The 24,914-nt window shown below is 40.3% G+C and overlaps 1 protein-coding gene across 6 annotated transcripts in view; it reads right to left on the bottom strand.

Annotated features, from left to right (window-relative positions):
* FRY (FRY microtubule binding protein) overlaps positions 1-24,914 on the bottom strand; it is a 425,513-nt gene that overhangs the window by 304,750 nt on the left and 95,849 nt on the right. For 3 of the 6 annotated variants that reach the window (XM_036831323.1, XM_036831326.1, XM_036831324.1), the window contains exon 1: positions 21,844-22,108. In XM_036831323.1, the coding sequence (XP_036687218.1) occupies positions 21,844-22,048 (205 nt within the window). In that variant the 5' untranslated portion in view covers positions 22,049-22,108. Of the gene's footprint in view, positions 1-21,843; positions 22,135-24,914 lie in introns of those variants that run through there. The other 3 variants (XM_036831325.1, XM_036831330.1, XM_036831331.1) reach the window with 3 other exon arrangements.

Genomic DNA, 24,914 nt, shown 5'->3' with positions numbered 1-24,914 from the left:
TTAAGCATCCACGGCAACCAAGTGAATGCCTAACCAAGAAAAAGCCACACTCAAAACAACAGGACATTTGTGACTTTTTTGCTCACTTTTACCCCACCCCCTTCCCAGTGTAGCATGATGTGGTCAGGAGGATGCCATCCAATTTCTGGTCCCTCCTTCAAGACAGAAGGAAAGAGTAGAACTTGCTTGCAACATTCTGGTTTGTCTGGGGAACTGGTTTCTTTCTGGCCTGACTCAGAGCATTGATGGGAATGGTGACATATTCTGTATATCAGGTTGGAGGCTGCTGAAAGCAGTGGTGGGTGAAGTGGCCTGTGACAACTTCAGGTAACTGCAGACCCATGGGCACCTGGGGGCAAGAGATTACAGGCAGAGGAATACAACAGAACATCTAAGGTCCTGAGAATGAGCAGCGATAAGACTCAGAAAAAATTAAGAGATTTAAAAACAGCCATGTATAAGAGAATTGGAGGGGGAAAAAAGCAGGGAAGACATATCCCCAGAAAAAGTCTGAGAGAAACTTAAGCCTTCATTCCAGGCTGATTAGTGAAGATCCTCCTCTGTGCAGAGCCAGTCCACAAAGACTGACTGAGAAAATGGTTTTTCAAATGCCCAATTTTCAACAGAAGATCACAAGACATACAGAGAAAGAGGAAAACATACAGAGAAAGAGGTCCATTCAAAGGAACAAAATAAATCTGCAGAAACCAGCCCTAAAGAAACACAAGTCTCGGACTTGCTTAACGAAGATTTTAAAACAATTTTCTTAAGTGTGCTCAATGAGATAAAGGAGAACACAGAAAGACAATTAAACAAATTTAGGAAAAAAATTCATGAACAAAATGAGACTATCAACAAAGAGATCAAAATTATTAAAAAAGAACCAAACAGAAATTACGGAGATGAAAAGAAAATAGCTTGATTGAAAAATTCACTAGAGGGGTTCAACAATGAATTCAAACAAGCAGAAAAAAAGAATCAGAAAACTTGAAGATGGGTCATTTGAAATTATTGAATCTGAGGAACAAAAAGAAAAAAGAATGAAGAAAAGTGAAGAGAGCCTACAGGACTTACGAGATACCACTAAGCAGATTAATATAGGCATTATGGGAGTGCCAGAAGGAGAAGAGAGAGAGAAAGGGGCAGAGAATTTATTTGAAGAAAAAATGGTGAAAATCTCCCAAATTTGAGGAAGGACATGGATATACACATACAAAAATCTTAATAAACTCTAAGTAGGATAAACCCAAAGAGACCCACACTGAGACATATTATTATCAAACTGTAGAAAGTCAAAGACAAAGAGAGAATCTTGAAAGCAGCAAGAGAAAAGTGGCTTGTCATATACAAGGAATCTTCAATAATATCATCAGTGGATTTCTCAGCAGAAATCTTGCAGGCTAGAAAGGAATGGGGTGATATATTTAAAGTACTGAAAGAAAAACCCATCAACTGAGAATGCTATATCAGGCAAAACTGTTGTTCAAAAAGGAGAGAGAAATTGAGACATTCCCAGGTAAACAAAAGCTGAGGGAGTTAACACTAGACCTGCCCTACAAGAAATGCTAAAGGGAGTCCTTAAAGTTGAGACAAAAGGATTTGATTAATAGACAGTAACTTGAAACCATATGACTGTAAAAGTCCTCTGGTAAAAGTCAATATATAGACAAATATAAAAACTTGAATTCTTGTAATTTTGGTTTGTAACTCCACCATTCATTTTAAAATAGGATTTAAAAGACAAAAGCATAAACAATGATTATAAATCTATGTTAACAGGTACACAATATATAAAGATGTAATTTGTGACATCAATAATGTAAACTAGGGGTGGGGCAGAGATGTAAATGAGTAGAGTTTTTGTATGCAATTGAAGTTAAGTTGTTATCAGTTTAAAATAGATTGTTATAACCCTAGGATGTTTTGTAATCTCATGGTAACCACAAAGAAAATATCTATAGAATATACACAAAAGGAAATGAGAAGGAAATCAAAACATGTCACTGCAAAAAAATCAACTAAACACAAAGGAAGGCAAGGAAGGAAATGAGAGACAAAAAGCTATAAAACTTACAGAAAACAAATAACAAAATGGCAATAGTAAGTCCTTCTCTATAAGTAATTGCTTTAAATGTAAATGGATTAAACTCCCCAAATCAAAAGATGTAGATTGGCTTAATAGATTAAACAAAACAAAACAGGATCCACCTATATGCTTTCTACAAGAGACTTACTTTAGATCTAAGGATTGAAGGACACAAATAGTTGAAAGTGAAAGTATGGAGAAAGAGAATCCATCCTAATATAATCAAAAGAGAGTGGGGGTGGCATAGTAATAACAAGAAATAAACTTTAAGCCAAAAACTGTTACAAGAGACAAAGAACTTTATATAATGATAAAAAGGTCAATTTACCAAGAAGATATAACAATTATGTATGCACCAAACGTCAGAGCTCCCCAAAATATGAAGCAAATTGACAGAATGGAAGGGAGAAATACAGGCATACCTTGCTTTATTGCACTTGACTTTATTGCACTTTGTAGATATTGGCTACTTTACAAACTGAAGGTCTGTGGCAACCCTGCTCAAGCAAGTCTATTAATACCATTTTCCCAACAGCATTTGCTCACTTTGTGTCTCTGTGTCACATTTTGGAAATTCTTGCAATATTTAAAACTTTTTATTATTATTATATTTGTTATGGTGATCTGTGATCAGTGATCTTTGATGTCACTAATATGGGTCACTGAAGGCTCAGCTGAGGTATGCGTACCTCAGATATTGCAGGTTCAGTTCCAGACCACCACAGTAAAGCGAATATCGCAATAAAGCAAGTCCCACAAATTTTTTGGTTTCCCAGTGCATATAAAAGTTATGTTTACACTATACTGTAGTCTGTCATGTGCAACAGCATTATGTTTACATGCTTATCTTCATTAAAAAATACTTTATTGCTAAAAATGCTAAGCTTTGTCTGACAATGCAGGATTGCTACAAACCTTCAATTTGTAAAAACTGCAGTATCCGTGAAGCACAATAAATCGAAGCATGATAAAATGAGGTATACCTGTATAGGACACTTTAATACTTATGAACAAGTTCTAGTGCACTGCCTGGCATGTAGTAGGTACTCAAAAAGAATTTACAGAATGAATGAATGGATGAACTGGTACGTGATTCTTCTATGAATCACAGCTATTGGTAGGGGAATCAATGTGGAAAAATTATCGTAACAATACAAATTACAAGATTTACTAATATAGAAATGAAGATCGGATTAAGCAAGGTGATCCTAGTGTGATGGAGAGGTCAAAAATCAGTATTTGGGGACTTGGAAGAAGTATACTTTTTTTTTTTTAGAAGTATACATTTTTAAAGGCATACAGAGGAATAAATAAGACATAACACACTTAGAAACAGTGTCAGTGGCTTATATGATAATATATCCATGTATTAACTATTAATAGATTATATTAATAATTTAAACTTGAGAGTAACATAGGTGTAAATCATTGTAATGGGAAGCACAATAGTTACTGTTAGGTGTTGGTCACCTGACTGTGAAGATTCAGTGCAATAGACAGAGCTCTCTGTGTTCCTGCAGGAAAACCTACCTGGGGTTCACTTTCCTGAATGATTGTTTAACTCTGTGAAAGTGAAAGTGACTACAGGTAGAAATAATCCTGATGTTGGCCTGGACCAAAGAACTTTTCAGGTTTACCCGAGTCACCCTTGGAAACCTCAGTGTGCACAAACTAAACTTCTGCAGACTGGGAGTTCCCAGATAGGAGAGGAAGACAAGGTGAATAAAACCAAAAGGATTTGCACAGCTTTTTTATGGGGCCTTAACTACTTCACTTTTGGCAAATAAACTTGGGGCTTTGGAGGAAGTTGTTGATGGAACCAAAAGACAGATTAAATCCTTCTGTGGGCTGATTAGTGTTGCTGCACCACCAATAACAAATATCGCTTTGCATGAGCAAAGATGGTAGCTCCAAAGGGAGCCAGACATAAAGGAATTGTGGCAAAAGTCATGAGAGGGATCGGGACAGAAAGTGTGAGGGACGAAGATGAAGACACTAGCACCGTCAGAAAACTCGAAACACCAGCCTTGGAAGTATCTTTTTACAAGAAAGTTTCCAGTTGAAACTCCTATAACTGCCCATAATGGCCCTTTACGTCTTTTTTTTTTTTTTAAATATTTATTTATTTATTTATTTAGGCTGTGCTGGGTCTTAGTTGTGGTGCACAGGATCTTTAGTTGCGGCATGCATGAGGGATCTAATTCCCCGACCAGGGACTGAACCTGGGCCCACTGCACTGGGAGCGTGGAGTCTTACGCACTGTACCACCAGGGAAGTCCCCCTTTACGTCTTTATCTCATTTTACTGATGAAGAAACCAAGGGACAGAGTTCACACGATTAGCAGACTTTTGTCTCCCAGAGCCAGTAGATTTTGTTCTTTCCGATCACTTTAAAGGTGTTATTCTTTTAAAATTCACATAATTAAATAGCTATGGTATTCTATATGTATGTCCTTTGGAATTCCAATCTGTTCCCATAATGATTCTCTTCTTCTATATAGTGAATATTAGGTAAATTCCTCTTAAAGAAAAAAGTCTGACAACAGATGAAATATTTAAGTAGTAGCACATTTCTCACATTCACTAGAAAGACAGACTTAAGAATGAGCTAATTTATGTCTTCTGAGTAAAGAAGCACCAACAGTATATCTGGAAATAGGCAGTACGCTAAAACTTTGGGGCCAGAATCAATATTTGCGATTAGATCTTTTTCAGCTGAGCAAACTGACCTCAGGAGAGGTAAAGTGAGCTCCCCAGAGTCTAGCTGTGAGTTACAGAGCCTGGATGGAGAAGCCCAGGTATTGGTGTAACCTCAACAAAGGTGATTGTTTCAGCTTTAGGAGAAAATATAGCTCACTCTGTAAGTCACTGAACTCTAAAAATGAAGAGATTTTTTTCACAGCTATTTATCTATATTCCAGTCATCCAGAGCACACCCCAAGCCTAGAGAAGATGGGTGGTCCCAGAGAAACCAGCCTAAGAGTGGCACCACACCTCAAAAGATTAATGTGGAAAAATATATTTGATTACGGTCATGACAAGTCAGGAAGGCTTGACCTGCCAGGAATAGGTGTGGGAGGAACTGTTATTAAATATTTATACAGCACTGATACACAATAAGTATAATTGTGCCAAACGTATAAAGTCCTTGCCCGAAGGCTTTTGCTGTCAGCTGTAAAGCTGGTTATTCCTGACATATCTGTTGTGTTGCTTCATCAGGTAAACAATCCATTCCATACATCAAAGAACCATCATTCTGATGAGGTATCTTAGGAATAAGACTTTATATCCGATGATTTAATACAGAAGTTGCAGATACTTGTCACCATATTAATAATTTTAGGAAATTCACTTTGATTCTCTGACAAGCTTACATTTATCTCTTTTCATTGAGTCTCTTTTCCTTCTTTCTACTTAACTCTTCCACACTGTTGCACAAAACACAATTATATTCTCTGCTATTGCAGCATGCATAATGGTACCAGCAAAAGCGAAGTACATTAGAAAGTTTTGTTTTGTAAATCTATGTTAGCCAAAAAGAAATTGTCAAATAATTCTAGCCAATCATGGATGCAGGAGCAAAATAAGTTAATAAAGGGTACTGACTCAAAACATCAGGCAACTTGATGGACACATACAGAGCTGACATCGGTTTTAACCAGGATACAGTAAGTGGGGAAGGGAAGTGGAAAAAATGATGCAGCCTTTGATGGAAAAAGATTTTATGCAGCTCACATGAGGCTCAGAAGATGCTGCATTATACTTCTCACTTACTTAAATCTGCAAAGGATTTGAAGTAACTAATACTATAAGCAAAAAATCTTCTCGAAATGGGATATATTAAGGTAAGAGTAAAATAACAGGAGTCCAGGTGATGAGGGATTTGGAGAGAGGAAAATAAACCACTTTCACTGGAAAACTAATACTAAGGATGACTATCAATTCTTGGGAAATAGTTTAGCTTTGTGCATGTTACTGATCACTAAGACAGACCAGGCAGTTAATACATAGACAGATAGGAAAAGCATCCATTCATTCATTTACTCACTCATTCATTCATGCACGGGATACACAGTATCTGCCTTCAGGTGCAGTGGTTGAGAATCCACCTGCCAATGCAGGGGACATGGGTTCGAGGCCTGGTCTGGGAAGATCCCACATGCCGTGGAGCAACTAAGCCCGTGTGCCACAACTACTGAGCCCGTGTGCCACAACTACTGAAGCTCATGCGCCTAGAGCCCGTGCTCTGCAACAAGAGAAGCCACCGCAATGAGAAGCCCACACACCGCAACAAAGAGTAGCCCCTGCTAGCTGCAACTAGAGAAAGCCTGCGCGCAGCAACGAAGACTCAACACAGCCAAAAATAAATAAATAAATAAATAAATTTATTTTTTAAAAAAAGGCTTGGAACAGAGCGGGTGGTACTAACGATACAAACAGCATTAAACACCATAACAGTGTGTGAAGACGTTTGAAACAAAAGGTAAGATACAACAAAACCATCTGAGGTTGGGAGTGTTAAGGGACAGTTTGAGAGATAAGGTGACATTTGAGCTCAGCCTTGAAAAAGAATATGACAGAGAAAAGCAAGGTGGGCAGATTTACAAGTAAGCCTGTGTGAAGACCCGCCCCAATGAGAGGGGAGCAGGGCCAGAGGGCATCAGTGGTTCCATGTGGCTGGAATGTGTGCAGGAAGGTCAGGGGCAGGGACGAAGCCTTCCATCTGAGCACGGGGTCAGCCTGGGAGGGCTCCTGGGTCTTCAAAGCCATGCTCAAGAGCGTAGGCTTGATCCTGAAAGTAAAGGGGCTAAAACACAATAGAGGCACTATCAGAAAGAAGGTGCGGGGTGTTACAGAATATCTCAGCGTTTAAGGGAATTAAAGCTACCAGTGGATGAGAGAACTACTTCAGGGATGCAGTTCTAGACTCCAGAGGGGTCCTTAAAATAGTAGAGATTTTAGAGATTAGATACTATTTTTATCCCACTTTTCAGGGAATATTCTAGGGTGTACAGGGTGGTTAAATTACGTATCTAGGTCCACACACTGTTACTGGAAGAGGGAAGAGTATGACACAGCTCTGGGTGGGGCGTAAGCATTTTCCTGAACATCCATTGAGGGCAGAAATCATTAGATAAGTGTTTCAGGGACATTAAAAAAATAGAAAATTTAGCTCTTTTAATCAAAGAGCTAAGAATTGAGGTAGAAGGATGACAGAAACTAGACAAAAGACAGTAAATGTATTAGGAAGGATAGGATAGATATGTACGTATTTCTTTACACAACACAGTTGACAGCTTCCTGAAAAGTGCACCACATTTTTGTAAAACAAATTATTTAAAATGCATTATATTAGGTAAGAGAATTTATTAATTCATAGTATGGATAATTTATACACTTTATAATAACCCTCTGATCAGTTTCTGGTTTGTAATTAAATTATCTTTTAAAAGGGACATAGCTATCCTGTAAACTGAGTGGAAAACAAAGCTAATCTCATTGAATAATGCTGCCCAAATCAATGTGAAATTACCACAACTAGTGTGGGTATTAAAAATATAAAATAACGTGAACACCTGCTAACCCAAAATGGTCTTAATTCCTGATCCCTTAAGACTGTCTTCTGTTCTACATCATTGGAAGATGGAAAGCAAAGTTCCCTGGGTTGTCCCAGAGCAAGCTGTGTCCTCTATGTAACTTAGCTACATGGGTCACTGGCCCTGTTCAAGTGAATACAAACATGTTTGACAAGATAAATCCTATTAAGACAGGAAATATGAGTCTTATCCTCTACTAATGAGTCTAACAAAGTTTTAACTGACAGAGCTTCTAAGCAGAGTGATCTTGGGCTTACATCTTACACCATAGGATGGTCGAGCAATAGGATGATAGGGAGATGTTTAACCCCAACCACAGTGGGGTCTTTGCAGGATTTTGTAGGTACACTCTATATGTAAAGGAGGAAAAACCCTGTTATCTAGAATCCAGCTGCCTCCTATAGAGGATGACTCTTATTAGACTACAGAGTTTCTCAAAGAATGAGTGGAAGATCCCTCAATCAGAATCAAATCATGACTATTAATAGTAAGTACTCCCAGGCCAACCCCAAACCAGATGAGCCAGCATCTGAATTTAATTTTAACAAAATTTGAGATGGTTCTTATGTAGCCTTATGATGACCATGGGCTTAAAGGAAGTAATCTCAGATGGCCCTTTGATTTTCATGAGCACCTAGATTGGTTTTGGATGTGCTGTGATAGGCCAAAGGAAGAGCTGGGGGTAGGAGCTGGTAAGATCAGAGTTGCTCTATATGACAGAGGGAGAAGAACATGAAATTCTGGGGATGGTGTGGTAGAAAGGAATTTGAAAGAATCGATGGGAAAAGAAAAGAAGAAAGAAGTCACCAAGATGTCCAGGGGTTAAGAATACTGGTAGAGTAGGCACTGAGAAATCTCAAATGTCAGGGTGGCTGAAAGGGCTTTTCAAGAACAGGGACATCTAATATTAAATCAGCATTGTCTGTGCTGAATGAATATCTAAAACCTACATCCTCTTTGTCTCTCTGGACATCCACAGAATCTGCTATACACACAGGCTTTTATGGTTGAGTTTTTGTTTGTGGAAATCAAGGAAAGACGCTGAACTTCCCTTCTGAATCCACACAGCATAAGAAGATAATGGGAAAATCCATAAATGGCAAAAAAGAACAAACAAACAAAACGTTAGCAGAAGCAGGAACTTAAGCAGAAGGACAGTGTCTCTGAAGTTACAGAGATCTGGGGGCTGGGCCTGGGACTTTCTGTAGGTATTGGCATGGAAGCTTGATCAATCTTTACTTAAATTTTAAGAGCAGATTGCTCCCAGCTGACTTTTAGGTTATGTGAGGTTATATGATCTTCTCCTTCTATTACTTTAAAACTTTAAAACAGAAAAAAAAAAAAAAATCTTCTGTATTTTCAAACCCTAGTGCTTAGAAGAAATTAGCTTTAAAAAAAAAAACCTTTTTTTGCTTTATTTTGAGCTCTTCTAGAATCCTTTTCCCAAAGTAATGATTATTTATTACATACTCCTTCAGAGGTATAGAACCTGCTGTTAGATAATTTTTTAAACTGAGGACCACACAAAACAACAGGGTGACCTATTTCTCAAAGGTTAAATTGAGCCCTGACAACCTTAAAAAGTAATACATTTCCCTCAACTGAGCAAAGTATTTACTTCTCAATGATAGATGCAGGCGCACAGCTGCTCCACAAGCTCAGTCAGGCTAAGTCTCCTGTTCACCTTCGATGCCCCTTTAATCAGGGGTCTTATTAACTGATTTTTAATTAGGGATTTGGTTATACCCTGTGTGGAAAAAAGAGATATATACATTTTTTGTTCAATCACTAAGACACAGGGTTTTAAAGCTGCTTTGGGTTATAACTTTTTGAACATGAGAATGGAATAAACCTCAGAGAATATTTGGTGAAGGAGAACTTGAAACTGAAAAGTTGTGAAATCTTATCTGGTCTCAAATTTGCTCTCCTAACATTGAACAGAGTATTTCCATATGCTTTAGCTTCCCCACTGTGACACGGGAATGGTGATCTTAGTCTGTGAGGACAATGACAATTTAGCAGACCTTTTCACCGTTCAAGAGGAAGATATTCCTACAGCTTTCCCCCCACAAAAGAAATGTTTATATAGGGTCTAGGTTTTCCTCTGGATCACATCGCTGAGGGCAATCATGTTTCCTGTGCATTTCCTTGAACAAAAGTTTCCCAAAACTAAAATTCCCCCTCTCTCGCTTGATTCCTTTCATCAAAGAAACAGACTTTTCATCTCTTAAGGACAGAATGAAAAATAAAGCCAGCTGAGATCTTGATGCCGTGCACGGGACCGGGCTCGCCCTTCAGCTGGGTGTGTCACCACCTGTGACTGACATGTACCTTTTAAAGCTTCAACCTCCCCCTGCCCTGCCTCTCCACTGCAGTGTCCTGTGCAGAAGGGTGGGTGTGTGGAGGCTGGATAAACACAGGCTGGTGCGTGGATTGCTTGCCTCTGGGACCCACAAGGAAAGCTGTGGGCATCATTTTCTCCTCACTTTCTTGTTCACAAAAAATGACCCCAGAGGTTCTTAAAACTAGGTTTTGGTGATGATCTCATAAAGATTATGCTGGGAAGCAGGAGACCCTCAATGTAAGCTGTTTGTGTAGGTCTGCATTTCTTCATCTGTAAAATGAGTGCATTGAATTAGATGCTCTCTAAGATTTCTTTCAGATCCATAATTCAACGATGCTCTGATTTTCCACTGTGCTCCCTGTCAAGTGAGTTATATGCTTGTCTAAGTTCTTCAACAACACAACCACCAAGCACTTTTTGCAGTTTGAGCTCTGAAAAAACAGTAAATCCCAGGACTCAAAGACATATCTATAAGATGAATAATTAGCAAGGAATTAAGAATTCAACTTTTGGAGAAACACCATAAGTCTTCTAAGATGCCCTCTCATTGAATAAAACAATAGCAATGATGACCAAAAAGCTGAATTAGCTCATTAATGCCCAGAATTGGCACGATCGAAGCTTGAAGAATTCCCACGACTTTAAAATGGGTGTCCTTCCAATTTTCCCAATGATGAAATTAAAATATTTTGAAAGTGAGGTATACTTCTCATCTAATCATATTCCTTAAAAACTGATTGGAGGGCTTCCCTGGTGGCGCAGTGGTTGAGAATCTGCCTGCCAACGCAGGGGACACGGGTTCGAGCCCTGGTATGGGAGGATCCCTCATGCCGCGGAGCAACTGGGCCCGTGAGCCACAACTACTGAGCCTGCGCGGTTGGAGCCTGTGCCCCGCAACGAGAGAGGCCGTGACAGTGAAAGGCTCGCGCACCGCGATGAAGAGTGGCCCCCCGCTTGCCACAACTAGAGAAAGCCCTCGCATAGAAACGAAGACCCAACACAGCCAAAAAAATAAAATAAATAAATAAATAAGTCAGGAGCTCTTTAAAAAAATAAATAAATAATAAGAACCTGCTGTATAAAAAAAAATAAAATTCAAAAATAATCTCTTTATTACTAATGTTGAAGTATGGTTTTAAAAAAATTGATTGGAGAAATATTGCCACTTGGGATGAAATTCACAACATTTTATAACTTTTAAAACTTAACATCCTAAACTATGCAATAGTTTCTTATGCTGCTTTTAAACAGATGTTATGAGCCATTCCATGTAGCAATGAGTCGCATACAGCAATGTGGGATGTTAATATGATAACTGTACTGGACAGTAAGCAAGATCCCAGGCTTGTAAACACTCTGGCCCAGAGCAGGGACAGAATTCCAGTTGGCTGATTAACCTGTATTTTGTGTACAACAATTACATATTAATCTATTTTACAGTGTTAATCTCAAATGTCCACACTTTAAAGAAGCAGAACCATATATGTACCCCTGTACTGTAGCCCCTGAAAGAGTGTGGTGGATTTTTGAGTAAATTTTTCATCAACGTCTACGCATGGTATTTTCCAACTTGATGAAAGCAACGTGCAATGCTGGGCTGCTGTCTAAACATCAGCAGCTCATACGTTGGTCATTTCTATCTCTGCTGCGCAAATACGACTGAGCTAGATCCTAACATTGTTTTAAAGCAATAATGTGCAGGCTGAGCTGGGGAGCCTTTCAAGGAGCAGTGTGACAATGAGGAGAAGCCAGTGGACTCTTCCCGGCTGCTCTGTCTCCCTCCCACGGCTTCAGTTTCCTATAAGTCAATCCCCCGAGGCAGCGGTTGGATAGAGATATAGAATCTTTGTTGTCTGGGGGAGAGGATAGAACAGAAACTTTCCACTCTTTCTATCTCACTCTATCCAGTCTTGTGTCCACTCATCGTTATTTTCAAGGTCGGGAAACTTTAAAAGAGCCTTTTAAAGAGAGAACCATTACTTATCAAATAAACAAGGATTACACTCCTGCCACCACCCTCCCTCTTCACCATCTCGGTGACATTCAGGGAGCTTCCCCACTCCGCAGAGGCAAGCACCAAACACATTTTCATTTCTGCAAGTCATTTTGCCCCATCCATAGCAGTAAAATTTTCAAAATAAAAACCACCCCGCAAATTCCCTGCTGTGGGGGACAGATGTAAGTGTAACATTATTTTCTTTTTGCTTGCTTTTTTTCTTCTTAAGTTTCCTCCGCTGAGCATGTTAGATAAATTCCTTCTGGGCTTCACTCTGTACCCCCTTACCCCCAACTATCACCCCATTGATGGAGATTTTGCAGTTTCATTTCAGGTTGTCCATGAAGGATATGATTCTAGACCACTTCCCTGCCTCCTGCCCAACCATGTTTGTGCTTGTGGGAGTGTTTGGTGTGGAAATCAGAAGCTGATTTACCACCAGTAAAATGGCTTCTATCATTATAAATATTCGTCAAGCATGGTTACGCACACAGACTTTAGTCACCTACTTTTTTGCTGAAGGACTGAACAATAGCATGGGTATATTTCAAACAGCAAAGTCCTTTCTAATTCAGCAGAAATTAAGACAAAGTACAAGGTCACAACATCGGGATGTTTACAGTCTTCCAAAACTGCATTGCCTTTTGTTGAAATAATTATGTAGTAATTTGTGGCATCTTTATTAAAAGTAATTACATTTTGGCAATATTTCTTTTGAGAAGTTGCCCAACTGCTATTTATTTTGGATGGATGTGATTCAATAACAAAAGAAAATAAGTCGCTATAGTTTATTTCTGAATAATGCAACTTCTGTGCAGCACTAAGTATCGTGCATGATATTCATCAACTTTCATTCATTGAACATTTCTATATTTTATTATATTACTTGTTTGTTGTATTAAGAGTTTTTCTTCTCTTACGGACTCAATTATTTCTCATTCATCCAATTGGCTTAGTCAGTTCAGGCTGCTATAGCCAATTACCATAGACCGGGTGGCTTTGACAACAAACATTTACATCTCACAGTTCTGGAGGCTGGGAAGTCCACGATCAAGGTGCTGGCTGATTTGGTGTCTAGTGAGAACCCTCTTCCTGACTTCTCGCTGTGTCCTCATATGGCAGACAGAGAGAGAGAAATCGAGAGAGATCATCTCTCTCCTGTCTTTTTTCACAAGGGTACTAGTCTCATTAATGAGGGCTCCACCCACATGATCTAACAGCCTCCCAAAGGCCCCATCTCCAAATGCCATCCCATTGGGGATTATTCAACATATGGATTCTGGGGGGGTACACAAACATTCAGCACATCGTTAACATTCTAAAAATTGATCAAGAGGTGGCAGAAACAGTCCTAGTGTTTTACCCTCTGATGTGAGCAGAGGTTAGAACAAAGACCTAGATGGGTAGTGTGTAAGATTATGAGGGGGAACCAGGAGGAAGCCTGTATATAATGGAACTCAAATCCAGGTACTATTAGGAGAGAAAATACAGGTTCTCTTCCTGCCCAAGAACACACTGACCTTTGAGGGTGGTGATGGCTGGCTGTGTGGGAGAGGGGACTGAATGACAAGGGGCAGGGCCGGGGGCCTGCCATGAATAGATGCCTACTGTTTCCTACATGTGAAGCAGGGGACAGTTTAAGAATGACTTTGATCTTTGAGGATCTTTTCCACTTCCTTTAAGTCTGCAGTTCTCAACTAGGGGAATGGGACAAACGTCCCATGTACCTGTGGATAATTTTCACAAAGCAGTTAGAAGCCCAGCCCCAGCCTAGACTTCCTCAATCAAATCTCCAGGGCTGGTGCCTGTGGATTCTGAAAAACCTTCTCCAGTAATTTGCATTTGCGCAGTTAATTGAAAATGAATGCCCTAAGTTGCTCAGTTAATATTCCCTTAGTTGTACAAGCATTTGAAAATCTCAGAAGACTGGAAACCCTTCCTGAGCTGGGCCCTGGGGAGGAACACTCAACTTATAACTCTTTCCCACTGAGTTTTGTTTTTGTTTTTTTTTTTGGCATCCAGGAGGCTTGATCTTTATTTTGTTTCCAGCCCGGATGAGGGAGATCAGCGGAGTGTGGCCTGAAGGGGAGCACAGAGATGCCAGCAGTGCCCCAGGATCTGCCTGCCCTGCCCAGAGGCCCAGAGCTTAGGGAGGGGTGTGGCTTTCTTCCACCTGTCCTTCCCAGAGTTGGATCTGAACTCAGGCCCTGGTATTCTTTCCTCATTGTCCTCAGGTTCCTGAGCTGAAAAAACTCAAGTCCAGGCGACTGATCAGGCCAGAAGTGTTTTAGAGGGTGCAGAAGAGTCACAATTTACAAAAGGTAAACAATCTCCCAGCAAAGAAACCCTGATGCAGAGGACAATTAAGATCCCCTGGGACTTTCCTGTAGGGCGATGCTTCACTGCCAATTAGGGCTTCTGTGCCGGATGACACGGTATCAGTATTGCCATTAGCTGGTGCAACACAGAGCTTAAACACTTGTGCCAGAGAAGCATGAACACCCAAATTAGTGCACCCTGCTCTCCTAGTAAAAAATTAGAAAGGAGAAAAAATTGCTGTGTATCAATGTCTTACCCATCAACCCGTCCTTCGCAGCATTTTGCATCTAGTAGTCATTCAGCAAGATAGCTTAGATTTTTGTTGAATAGATGTTGCAGTCTTTCTCGTGTGCATATCTTCCATTTATCCTTGGGCACTATTTTGATACTTAAAATTAAAGAATGTTTCTTTGAATTGAATCTCTCTGGCCCATAATTACTCCAAAACGCCATCCAGTATTGATTATCCATCGAGATGACTTAGTCTTTCTTAAGTATCAGGGTAGGAGAGAAGAGCATGATTTGACAGCTGAGGGAGCACCATGGAGAAATCTGATCTACTGACAAAAGTACACACCACCTTTGTGGTTCCTCCATCTCTGTGCTCTGAACTCCCAGGATGTTCAAAGGTAAATCTGATAATCTGTTGTTTGGCACAAAAAAATTAACTCATGCCCCACTTAGGATGGAAAGGTTTGGAAATCATGACCTAAAACACTCTGACCATCTTGTAATGAGAGTTTTTACATGCATGTCATCCAAAAATGACTACCTGTTTAAGTTCCCAGATTTTAAAGAAATGCTAGAGATATTCTAATTAAAATTTGAAGGTAAACATTCTGTACAGAGTCCCAAAGTATTTGAAGCAAAAGAATGTTGGGGTATGGTCATTTCTCTGCATAACTGAGTAACTGGATGGCCATACACCCTGCTAAATATTTGTTAAAAGTACATTATTTATGAAAACAATTAAAATGCTTAAAATTATCACTGAAGTATCTTGAGTAAATATAAAGTTATGTGGATGTAAAAACACAATCTTTTCATAGTCTAGATGTGACTACTAGACCTTAGAGTGTTAGATTTAAAGTGTGTGGGAGCTCTCAAATCTGAAAAGTTATACATTTGCTGTAGATCAGCAAATGGAAATGAACTGCTTTCAGAACAGGAGCATTTAAGCCACTTCTCAATATACTTATATTGTAAGTCCTGTATTCAGAACCGCATATTTGTATTTATTTATTTTTTTATGACAAGGAGAAAAAGCCTGAAGTCAAGCCGTAAATCTAATGCTTTCTGCTTATTCTGTGTCCCTGCATAAAGGTAAAACATATTTCCCTTTGTTTATCACACATGTGACTAGTATTAGCATTTTTGTTTTCCTTAAAAGTAACTGGGTTACCACTAATATCCTCATTAAAAGTTTTTGGTTTTGTTTCTTTTTAGAAAAAAAAACAAAGCAAAACAAGAACAGAAATTTCACCTCCCTGAATAAACCTGTCCAAAAAACAAATACGATTATTTAAGGAAACAGGATACCTCAGTTTTTGTTGCATTAGTATTTTTGAGTAAGAAATGCTATAAATATTTTAAATATTTTAAATCAAAATGTCAAACATTGACTTGCAAAACTTTTGGAAGTCTAAATACTCCTAATATTTAAAAAGATTAATTTCAAGTGGTGAATTCATTTATAATCTTATATATAAGCTATTATATATTATATGTAATTGTGAATGAACTACCATCCTATTCCAACTTTTAGTTCAAAGAAAAGCCTAAGCTGGGACTTCCCTGGTGGTCCAGTCATTAGGGCTCCGTGCTTCCATTGCAGGGAGCACAGGTTAGATCGCTGGTCGGGGAACTAAGATCCCACATGCCACGTGGTGCAACCGAAAAAAAAAAAAAAAAAAAAAAAGCCTAAGCTGAATTTCCAAAAGCAAGGTGTTAGACAAAGTTAGGCAAAATCATTAAACACAAGGCCACAAGTAAGTTTTGAAATCACAGATAGTGTTGTTTCTAATACAGAACAATTTTCAGAGGCCTGACATGACAACACTCTCAAGTTTAATGGGTTCATGTTGAGAAAATATACGGATATTTTTATTATTAAGAAGAGCTTCCATGTTACCCTCTTTTCATGGAAAATTAATAGGTCTTTTAGTGGTGTCTCATATAGAATTTACCTTAGCAGAGGGTTTGATTGATGACTTAGGATAACTTTCCATCCATGAAGATTTGCAAAAGTGTTCCAATTACACTTACCACCCACCCGTGTAAAGTACAAATTATGTGAAACGAAACCTTTGATATCAACAAAGAATAAGCGAACACAGTCAATTCCAGCTGTGTATCATTTCATCCTCAGGTACTATCTCATGTGCATTTCATGTAACCCTGTGACACTGGTGTTTTCACTCCCATTTCACAGATGAAGAAATAAACAGGTTCACAGGGATCAAGTGACTCGTCCAATACACGTTTAGTAAGATGGGGGATCAGAACGTGAACCCAGTTGTGAGGTAGATACTTCCTTGGTGAAATCCTTTGTCTGAAATCCTTTCATGAGAGCACAAGTTCAGACTCGTGCCTTTGAGGCTCCCTTGTCTTAGGCCCTGAGCACAGCCACCTCTGGAAGCAGCCGTGGTAAGAAGTCACACCACCAGATGGACGGGGGTGCAGCTCCGGAGAGGTCGTGACATGGTCCTTCTCACGCGCCTCCACCCTGCCTGCACACCTCACCACCTCCAGGGCACCTCCCACATCAAAGACACCCAGGTGTACGAAACATGGGTCCTGTCATCACCAGGAGGAGCCTCCGAATCCAACTGCACACAATCCCGGGAAGCACTGTTTACAGTGCGACTTTAAGGAGGTCCTCCCCCGTCCTCCTTGTCCCTGGAAGGCCCTGCTCAAACGTCATCAAATCACTACTCAGCAGGGATCCTGAGTGACAGAATTCTTTTTTTTTTTTATTCTTTAAAGATTTTTTTTTTGGGGGGATGTGGACCATTTTTAAAGTCTTTATTGAATTTGTTACAATATTGCTTCTGTTTTATGTTTTGGTTTTTGGCCACGAGGCATGTGGGATCTTAGTTCCCCAACCGGGGATCGAACCGACCCCCCCTGCATTGGAAGGCGAAGCCAGGAAAGTCCCCAGAGTGACAGAATCCTAACATCGAGCACAAAACTGGAGGAGGCGGGTTTAATTACAGAGTGTCTTTCCCTGTGCCTGGGATAAGCAGGCGCCCAGGAGGGAGCCCGAACCCAACTGCCCAGCTGCGCTGTCTCCTTCTGGCCACCCTCAGAGAGGCGAGAACCATCTAGCTGCCAGTGTTCTTACTACTTCCCTGTGTTTCCAATAAACTCCTACATACAGCAAGAAAAAAAAAAAAAAGCAGTTCTACTTTAGAAAATGTTCAAAATCTGTTTTTTTTATTAAAATGATTTTAAATAACTTTTTTTAGAGTGTTTAGGATTTTTTTAAAAAAATCCCTTTGGAACAGAACTGACTGAAAAATGAGAATGGAGGTTAGCTTACGTGCTGGCCTATCTGCCGTGTGAGTCCTGACCAGAGGGCCCTCCTCCTCGAGGTCCCACACTCATCCTCTGACTAAGCAACAAGGAAGTACATGGAACTGCCTGTTTCCTCCAAGCAGATGGTTCCCTGCTTTTCAAACAGATGATCGTAAAATCAGTAGGCTATTTTAAGAATGAGCTGATCAAACACACCAACTTGCCTGCTTACGAGTGCTGAGTGAACAACCCATGACACCTGGCACCTGAGCCCCGCTTTCTCCTAGGTGCAGGATGAGATGCTCATTTCAATCTGACGCGCCTATGGATGGGGTATGTGTAAGGACCACATCTCTCTCCTCCTTTGCTTTCTTTCACAGAGCTGAGCCCTCTGCTCTGGAGCTGCTGGAGTTCTTTCAGGAGGACGAGGAAGCAAGGCTAGCCGCCCGCTAGAGACCTACCTACACTCTTAATGCCTGGTCTGGTGAAGCCGAGATGGAAGAACTTCAACTGAACAACTCAAGCTAGTTCTACGGTTGAGGCTTCTTCAAGGGAAGAAAAACGGTTAGTTTTTGATGTTTTTGTAAAAATCATAAAAATATGATTTTTAAATGTATTGGTTTTGTTTTTTAAGATTCACTGCTGTGAGTATGGTACCCCCTTCACTCCTTTTCTCAAGAGGTATTTATTGGGTTGCACAATATGCAAGGCATCCTGCTAGGAAAATTCTTTCCCATCAGCTACATAAGAAACTGTCTTATTTTCTGCTCTCTTCCCAAGGTCTAGAATAGATCCTGGCATATAGCAGAATCCTAACACATGCTTTAACAAATGAATTACACACTGAGACAAGGGGTACCTGCATTTCCCCCACCAGGAGTTCCTATGGTGATGAAAATCAGTATAAAGACCTTCCCCTTTGATAGTCTCTACTGCCAACTAGTTCTTTCCTGGAGCTAGAATCAGATAGGCCCCACAGGATGGACACAGCCTCACAGCAAATTAGTTAATTCACCACCAGATGTTAACTGACCACCTACTATGTGCAATTCCCTCTCCGATACAATTGGGCCATATAAGATATTGCCCCTGTTTTCAAAGAGTTTCTATACACATAGAAACTTAGTTGCCACAAAGTGACAAAGTGACCACTGAACCCATTCACAAACTAAGACAATTGAACACCATCCCAGGAAGAAAGGGAAGGGCTCTTTATGCAGTATTGAGGCCAAGGAGGTGGGTGGTAGGCATTAAAGGAGAACTCAAAGAGATCAGAAGACTGGGTGATTACAGAAGGCAGAAGTCTTGAATTAGGCCTCGGAGCCCAGGTGGAGAATGGAAGAAAGGGCATAACAGGAACACAGGCGTGTGTGTGTGTGCACCTGTGGGTGTGTTGGGAGGTGAGGGAGGATGCGAAAGTGGAAGAAAGCAGAGCATACAAGGCATGCCAAGAGTTCATTCTGTCCAGCACGATTTGAGTCAACTGAATAAATATTTATTAGTTCATGCTATGTGCCAAGCATTGTGATAGGTACAAAGGACACAATGGTTAACAAGACTGATATGGTCCCTGGCTCACTGGCTAGTGGAAGATACAGACAAGTAAACAGATAATTACAATACAACGTGATAAGTGCTGTGATAGGGCAAAGTCCAGGTGTTATGAGAAGGACGGAGAATGGACCCCACCCAGATGGGAGGGTCAGGAAAACTTCCTAGACATTCCCTACAAAGGCTGTCAAGCTGACACCTGAAGCCAAGGTAGGAATTAGTTGAGTGAAACTACGCAGGTAGCTTGTATAGCACCTACCCTAGAAGAGCAAGCATGATGGACCACAGGGATCTGAAGTTGGCTGAGTTTGCAGGACTGCAAGGGGACGACAGCAAAGAGATGCGCCGGGGACGGAAGCAGTGGCCAGGTAGGCAGTCTCGTGTACTTCACTTTAAAGAGTCTGGACTTTATCCGAAGAGCGAGGGTAGCCACTGAAGAATTGTAAGGGAATGAACCAAACATATTTGCATTTTGGGTAGATAACTATCTGCAGTGTGAGACGGCCCTTAGAGGAGAAACAGGAGATAAGAACACAAGAGTAACATGTAGCTCGGTTCTTCAAGGTCCACCCTAGACCAGCTCAAGAACTAAATGAATATTTCATGAGTGAATGAATGAGCTGATCAACCCATCAGTCAATCATTCAGTGCAGGACTGAAAACAGGAGACTTGAGAGAGAGGATAAAGTTGTCTGTGTGTACATAAGGGTCAGAGTGAATGCACATCGGAACGCTGACATGTCTTCAATCTTGCATCTCATCAGACAAATGAGAACAACAGTTGACAACGCAGCGCAGGGTAATAGAGGGAAACAGCTTCAACACTGGAGTTAAAAGACCCATGTTTGACCCGTAGTTTTGCCAGTTATTAATTTTGAGTTGCGTCTTAATTTCTCTGACGCTCAGGTCCCACATTATATCCGCTCTTTATGTGTAACCACACAGCATATAACAGGAATGGTTATCACAACCTACGTACGTTTCTGTTTTCAGCTGATGTTTAGGAGCTGTGGTGGGATTTGCAGCCTGGTGGCATTTCTAAGTCAACCACTGTAAAAAGAAGTTAGTGAGACCTACATGACAATGAAGTTGTGGTTCATGTGAAAGGGAATTTAGAAAAAAAAGTAGCCACTATTGTTCAAACTTTGGGCAGGCAACTCTCTACCTTGTCAACTGGAGACCCTAGCAGATAGGGAGGATGTTAAGAGTTCATCTCCTGTTGCTGTCCCCAAGGAGGGGAATGGCAGCAGAAATAGGCAGAAAAAATAATGTACCTGAAGGCCACAGGGGTCGGTGAGGTGGCTTGGAGACCATTTAGGGACACAGTCTAGACGAGAATCCATTGAGCTCCCACCTCAATATAAAGACTCAGCTGTGGGACTTCCCTGGTGGTGCAGTGGATAAGACTCTGCGCTCCCAATGCAGGGGGCCCAGGTTCGATCCCTGGTCAGGGAACTAGATCCCACGTGCATGCCGCAACTAAGAGTTCGCATGCCACAACTAAGACCTGGCACAACCAAATAAATAAATAAATAAATATTTTTTAAAAAGACTCAACTGTTAGGGGGGTTCATTTCATTTTCATGATGAAGTAAAGCTTGAATGAATTATTCTTGTTTATTTTCTATCCTCACAGAGTTAGCCCTCAGCAGTTGGGTCTAATCTATCCTCCTTAAAGACTCCAATCAATCAATCACAACAAAGAGGCCACTTTCAGTTTCTCTAGGAAATTCCAATGCAAACAGTATTGAAATAAGTTGACTACATAATTCATCCTCTCCAGTGACCACGCACCCACCAGTGACACCTCAGTGAGAGTTCACAATCACAGGTGTCTTATACAAGCTACACACCTCTAATACCAGGCATGGACATCTAAAGCTGCCATCAGAGTCTCTTTATCGAGATTGAAATCCCTGAGTCTTCTGTGCTCCAATACATTTCACCATCCACATTGTTTAATTGAGCCCTTTACTACAAATGTTTTAGGCTCTGATGCAAGACAGGAATTTGAAGCATGCATTGGAGTATTTAATGGTGTTAATTTCTGGGGCACACAAATATCAGCTTCACTCAACAATCCAATAATCTTGCAAAATAAAGAAAATACACCAGAGAATGAAATGCAGCATGGAATTCTCCAGGACTGCAAGCAAAGCAGTTCCCTGATCCTGCTGCCTGATAATAAAACGGCCGCCTATTTAGACCCTTAAAGATATGAAAATAAAGAAAGAAAAAAGATGGGGGTGTTTTCAGATGAAAGAATCATTCTATATTTTATACTCAAACATGTTTAGTTGGCTGCTTCAAGCTCTCAAACATGTCCCAAGTTAATTTTAAATGTAACACATCTGATCATTACAAACAAAATACAGTCCTTGTTGCTTTTGGTTTGTTTTTTTAACTGGCAGGCATCAACTGAAACAAATCCTACCTGGAAATATGGATGGTCTCTTTTTCGGGCGCCTCAGGTGAATGGGTTCCAAGTTTTTAATGTTTCTTTGAAGTCTTCCTTTAATGTCATTTCCTATGAGTAGTTCAGGTGGCAGGCTACTCCGTCTTGATGATTTACAATCATTTTGAGATGAATTTAGTTTGTTCTTCGTCCTGGAATATAAATTGCCGTCATCAACTGCCATGGTAGGAAATACATTAGATTTTCTCAACAAAATCTGAAAAGCCAAACCCAGCCTCAGCCATCTGCGTCTCCACCCCAGATTCAGATGTTCTCATGCTTTACGCCGCACTTGTTTGGGAAGCTTAGCAAGTTGATAGGCGTGTACTTGAACAGGTGTAGAATTACGAAGGAGCCCCTCCTATCCACAGCTAATAGCACAAGGGAGGAGAGATCCAAAATATCATTAGGTTCAGAAGACTGAAGAATTTGAACAGATGTGGCACACGGGTAATAAAAGTGATGGTTACTGTGTGAAATTTCTGTTTTATTCATTACCCTAAATTACCTGTATTATTTATTAGTGCGATGTCATAAAGCAAACACAACTTATTCTTTAAGAATGAATACCTATGCAAATCGCAAGCCTAATTATTATTACTTTCCAAACTATTCAAGATTTTTTACAAGCTTTTGGGAAACATTTTACATTTCCTCCTACCTTTTTGTTTCAAACTACACACGCAGAACAAACATCTGTCTTTATTAAATTCCTTATCTGGCAGGCAGCCGACTGGAAGTTGGCTGGACGAAGGAGATGAGAGATGGTTGGGGAGATGAGGAAGGAACCCGCAGTGGGCGTGTACCTAGCAGCAGTGCCGGGAACCCAGCGCAGCTCCCCACCCACCCCTTCCATCCTGCGCTCTACCTGGCAGACGGCTTCTTGAAAAGGTCAGCTGTCTGGCGGCGAAGTCAGAGGTCTAGCAAATGAGCTGTGACCTATAAGTGATGGCAGCCTCCACTCAGCAAAGGGAAAGGAAACTCTGTGATCTTTGCGGGGATTCTGCCTTGCTCTCAACTAACGTGGTCAACTGGTTTGGTGGTCCGAGAAAAAGCAGCATTTACTAGATTCCTGCTTGACCCGTCCCATACTTTCTTTCTTTCTCTTCCGGAGTTTGCATTTTGTGTCCTTTGTTCCCTTCCCCCTTGCTCTATTTATGTGGAAATGTTCTGCCCTTTTTTCTTTAATTGACTGTGCAGAAATCATAACTCGATCATTTATTCCCTCATGTCCCAGGGCTGGGTCTCCTCTCCCCAACCCCCTCCTCTGTCTCGGTCTCACACACACACACACACACACACACACCCCTCTTATGTTCTGTCTGGTTGCAGTGTGAGTCAGAAGATAAAGAAGATAAAATCTGCCTTTTCTCTTCCCAGCGCCTGGAATCAGTAGATACATAGCATTATAAAGGATTTAGGGGTTGTTTCAGAAATCACTGTTTGCTTAGGTTTCCTGGCTGCCAAGTAGGTTGTATTACTTGGTAGAATTTAGGAGCTGGGTCTTTTCACCTAACTGAGGATACACTTCAACACAAGTATAAGTTTCATTCTCGTTTCTCCTTTTAGCAAATAGGTCTTCAAACTACAACAGATTTTCTGAAGAGAAAAGTATTTTTTTAACAAGTGTGTCCAGATTAGGGTTGCATTATAACCCATAAATTATAATTATAATCCAGCAAGCTATTTGCATATTAGATTATTAAATTATTTTACTAATTCTGAGAAACATCTACACCATTTCCCTTGCAGGACTTAAAACTATTTTGTCAAGTTGGAACGTATCACGAACTTCAAAACAATGAGTGGCTTGTACAAAACTATTCTGAAAAGCCCATGAGACTTCTTGAATCTCCCTTAGCTTAATGAAGATACATTTTTTTTTCTAGTAAAGAAATAAAAAGTAAAGCATTACTTAAAGTTTGAGATAACGATTTAATAGGAGAAAGAATGCATTTCCATAATGTAAATCTCAAGAATGTTGTTTAAGTTTTGAATACCTAACAGGGTAGAGCCCTAGGGTACAAAATACTGGATGCTAACAGCGAGAAATCTAGCAAAAGACAAGCTGAAAGTCGAGCTATTTAGTGACTTTCTTTCCCAATTCACGGTATCCCCACGGGGCTAAATAAGAGTGTGTATGAGATGAAATGGAGTCTTAGAGGAAAGGTGTTATTATCACACAGAGTGTGGAACAGGTACGGCTGCACCTTGGAGAGGCTGGCTGCAAACACAGGGTTAAGAGTGTATGCATCTGGAAGGCATTGTAACAATAGCTGTGGTTTATTGCACGCTTAATACCAGCCAGGTTCTGTGCTAAGCTTTGGACATGCATCATCTCATTGATTCTTCCTAATCCCCCTGTTCTACAGATGAGCACACTGAGACTGCCAAATGCCCGGGGAACTGGGGGAGAGATCTGAACACAGCTTTGACCTGACTCCAACGATTATGCCCAAGGCCATGCTTTGAACTACACCACACTGAAAAAAAAAACAAAAACAAAAAACTACACCATACTCAAAACAAAACAAAAGAACACCATGTTGCATTATTAAATGTATACATGAAATCTGAAAGAACTCTGAAGTCTTTCTCTATTTTCCTAACACAATTCTTGGTTTTAGGCAGATTTCCATTGCATCACTGAGTGAGGGAGGAATGGTCTGGCTGACCTAACTGGGCCTCCCCCGTGTAACCCAGCTGTCAGGACATCTTTAAGATTCATGGAATGAAAGTACGAAAAAACAGAAGGAGAATTCCGATTTATGCTTTAATAATAAAGTATTCATGTTGAGACTTTGCATATTAAAATGCATTTTAGATAAACGTATTCCATTTTCCTGAGATTTAAATCATAATTAGGGAAAAAAATCCTACCCTACTTGTGAAGGTGCCCCTAATCTCCTGATCCTCTAAAAATAAAACGATGTAAGAGAGGGCTCAGGGTTCCTGATATGCGCAATTTAATTCCTCTCCTGCCCAACTATTCTCCACTCATTGGGAATATAAACAGATATGAATCTAGCTCATTTAATATATTTTCTCAA

The sequence above is a fragment of the Balaenoptera musculus genome, chromosome 18 (assembly GCF_009873245.2).
Source record: "Balaenoptera musculus isolate JJ_BM4_2016_0621 chromosome 18, mBalMus1.pri.v3, whole genome shotgun sequence".
Taxonomy (NCBI): domain Eukaryota; kingdom Metazoa; phylum Chordata; class Mammalia; order Artiodactyla; family Balaenopteridae; genus Balaenoptera; species Balaenoptera musculus.
Note: the sequence above shows the minus strand (reverse complement) of the source record. Positions and strands in the feature narration are given on the sequence as shown.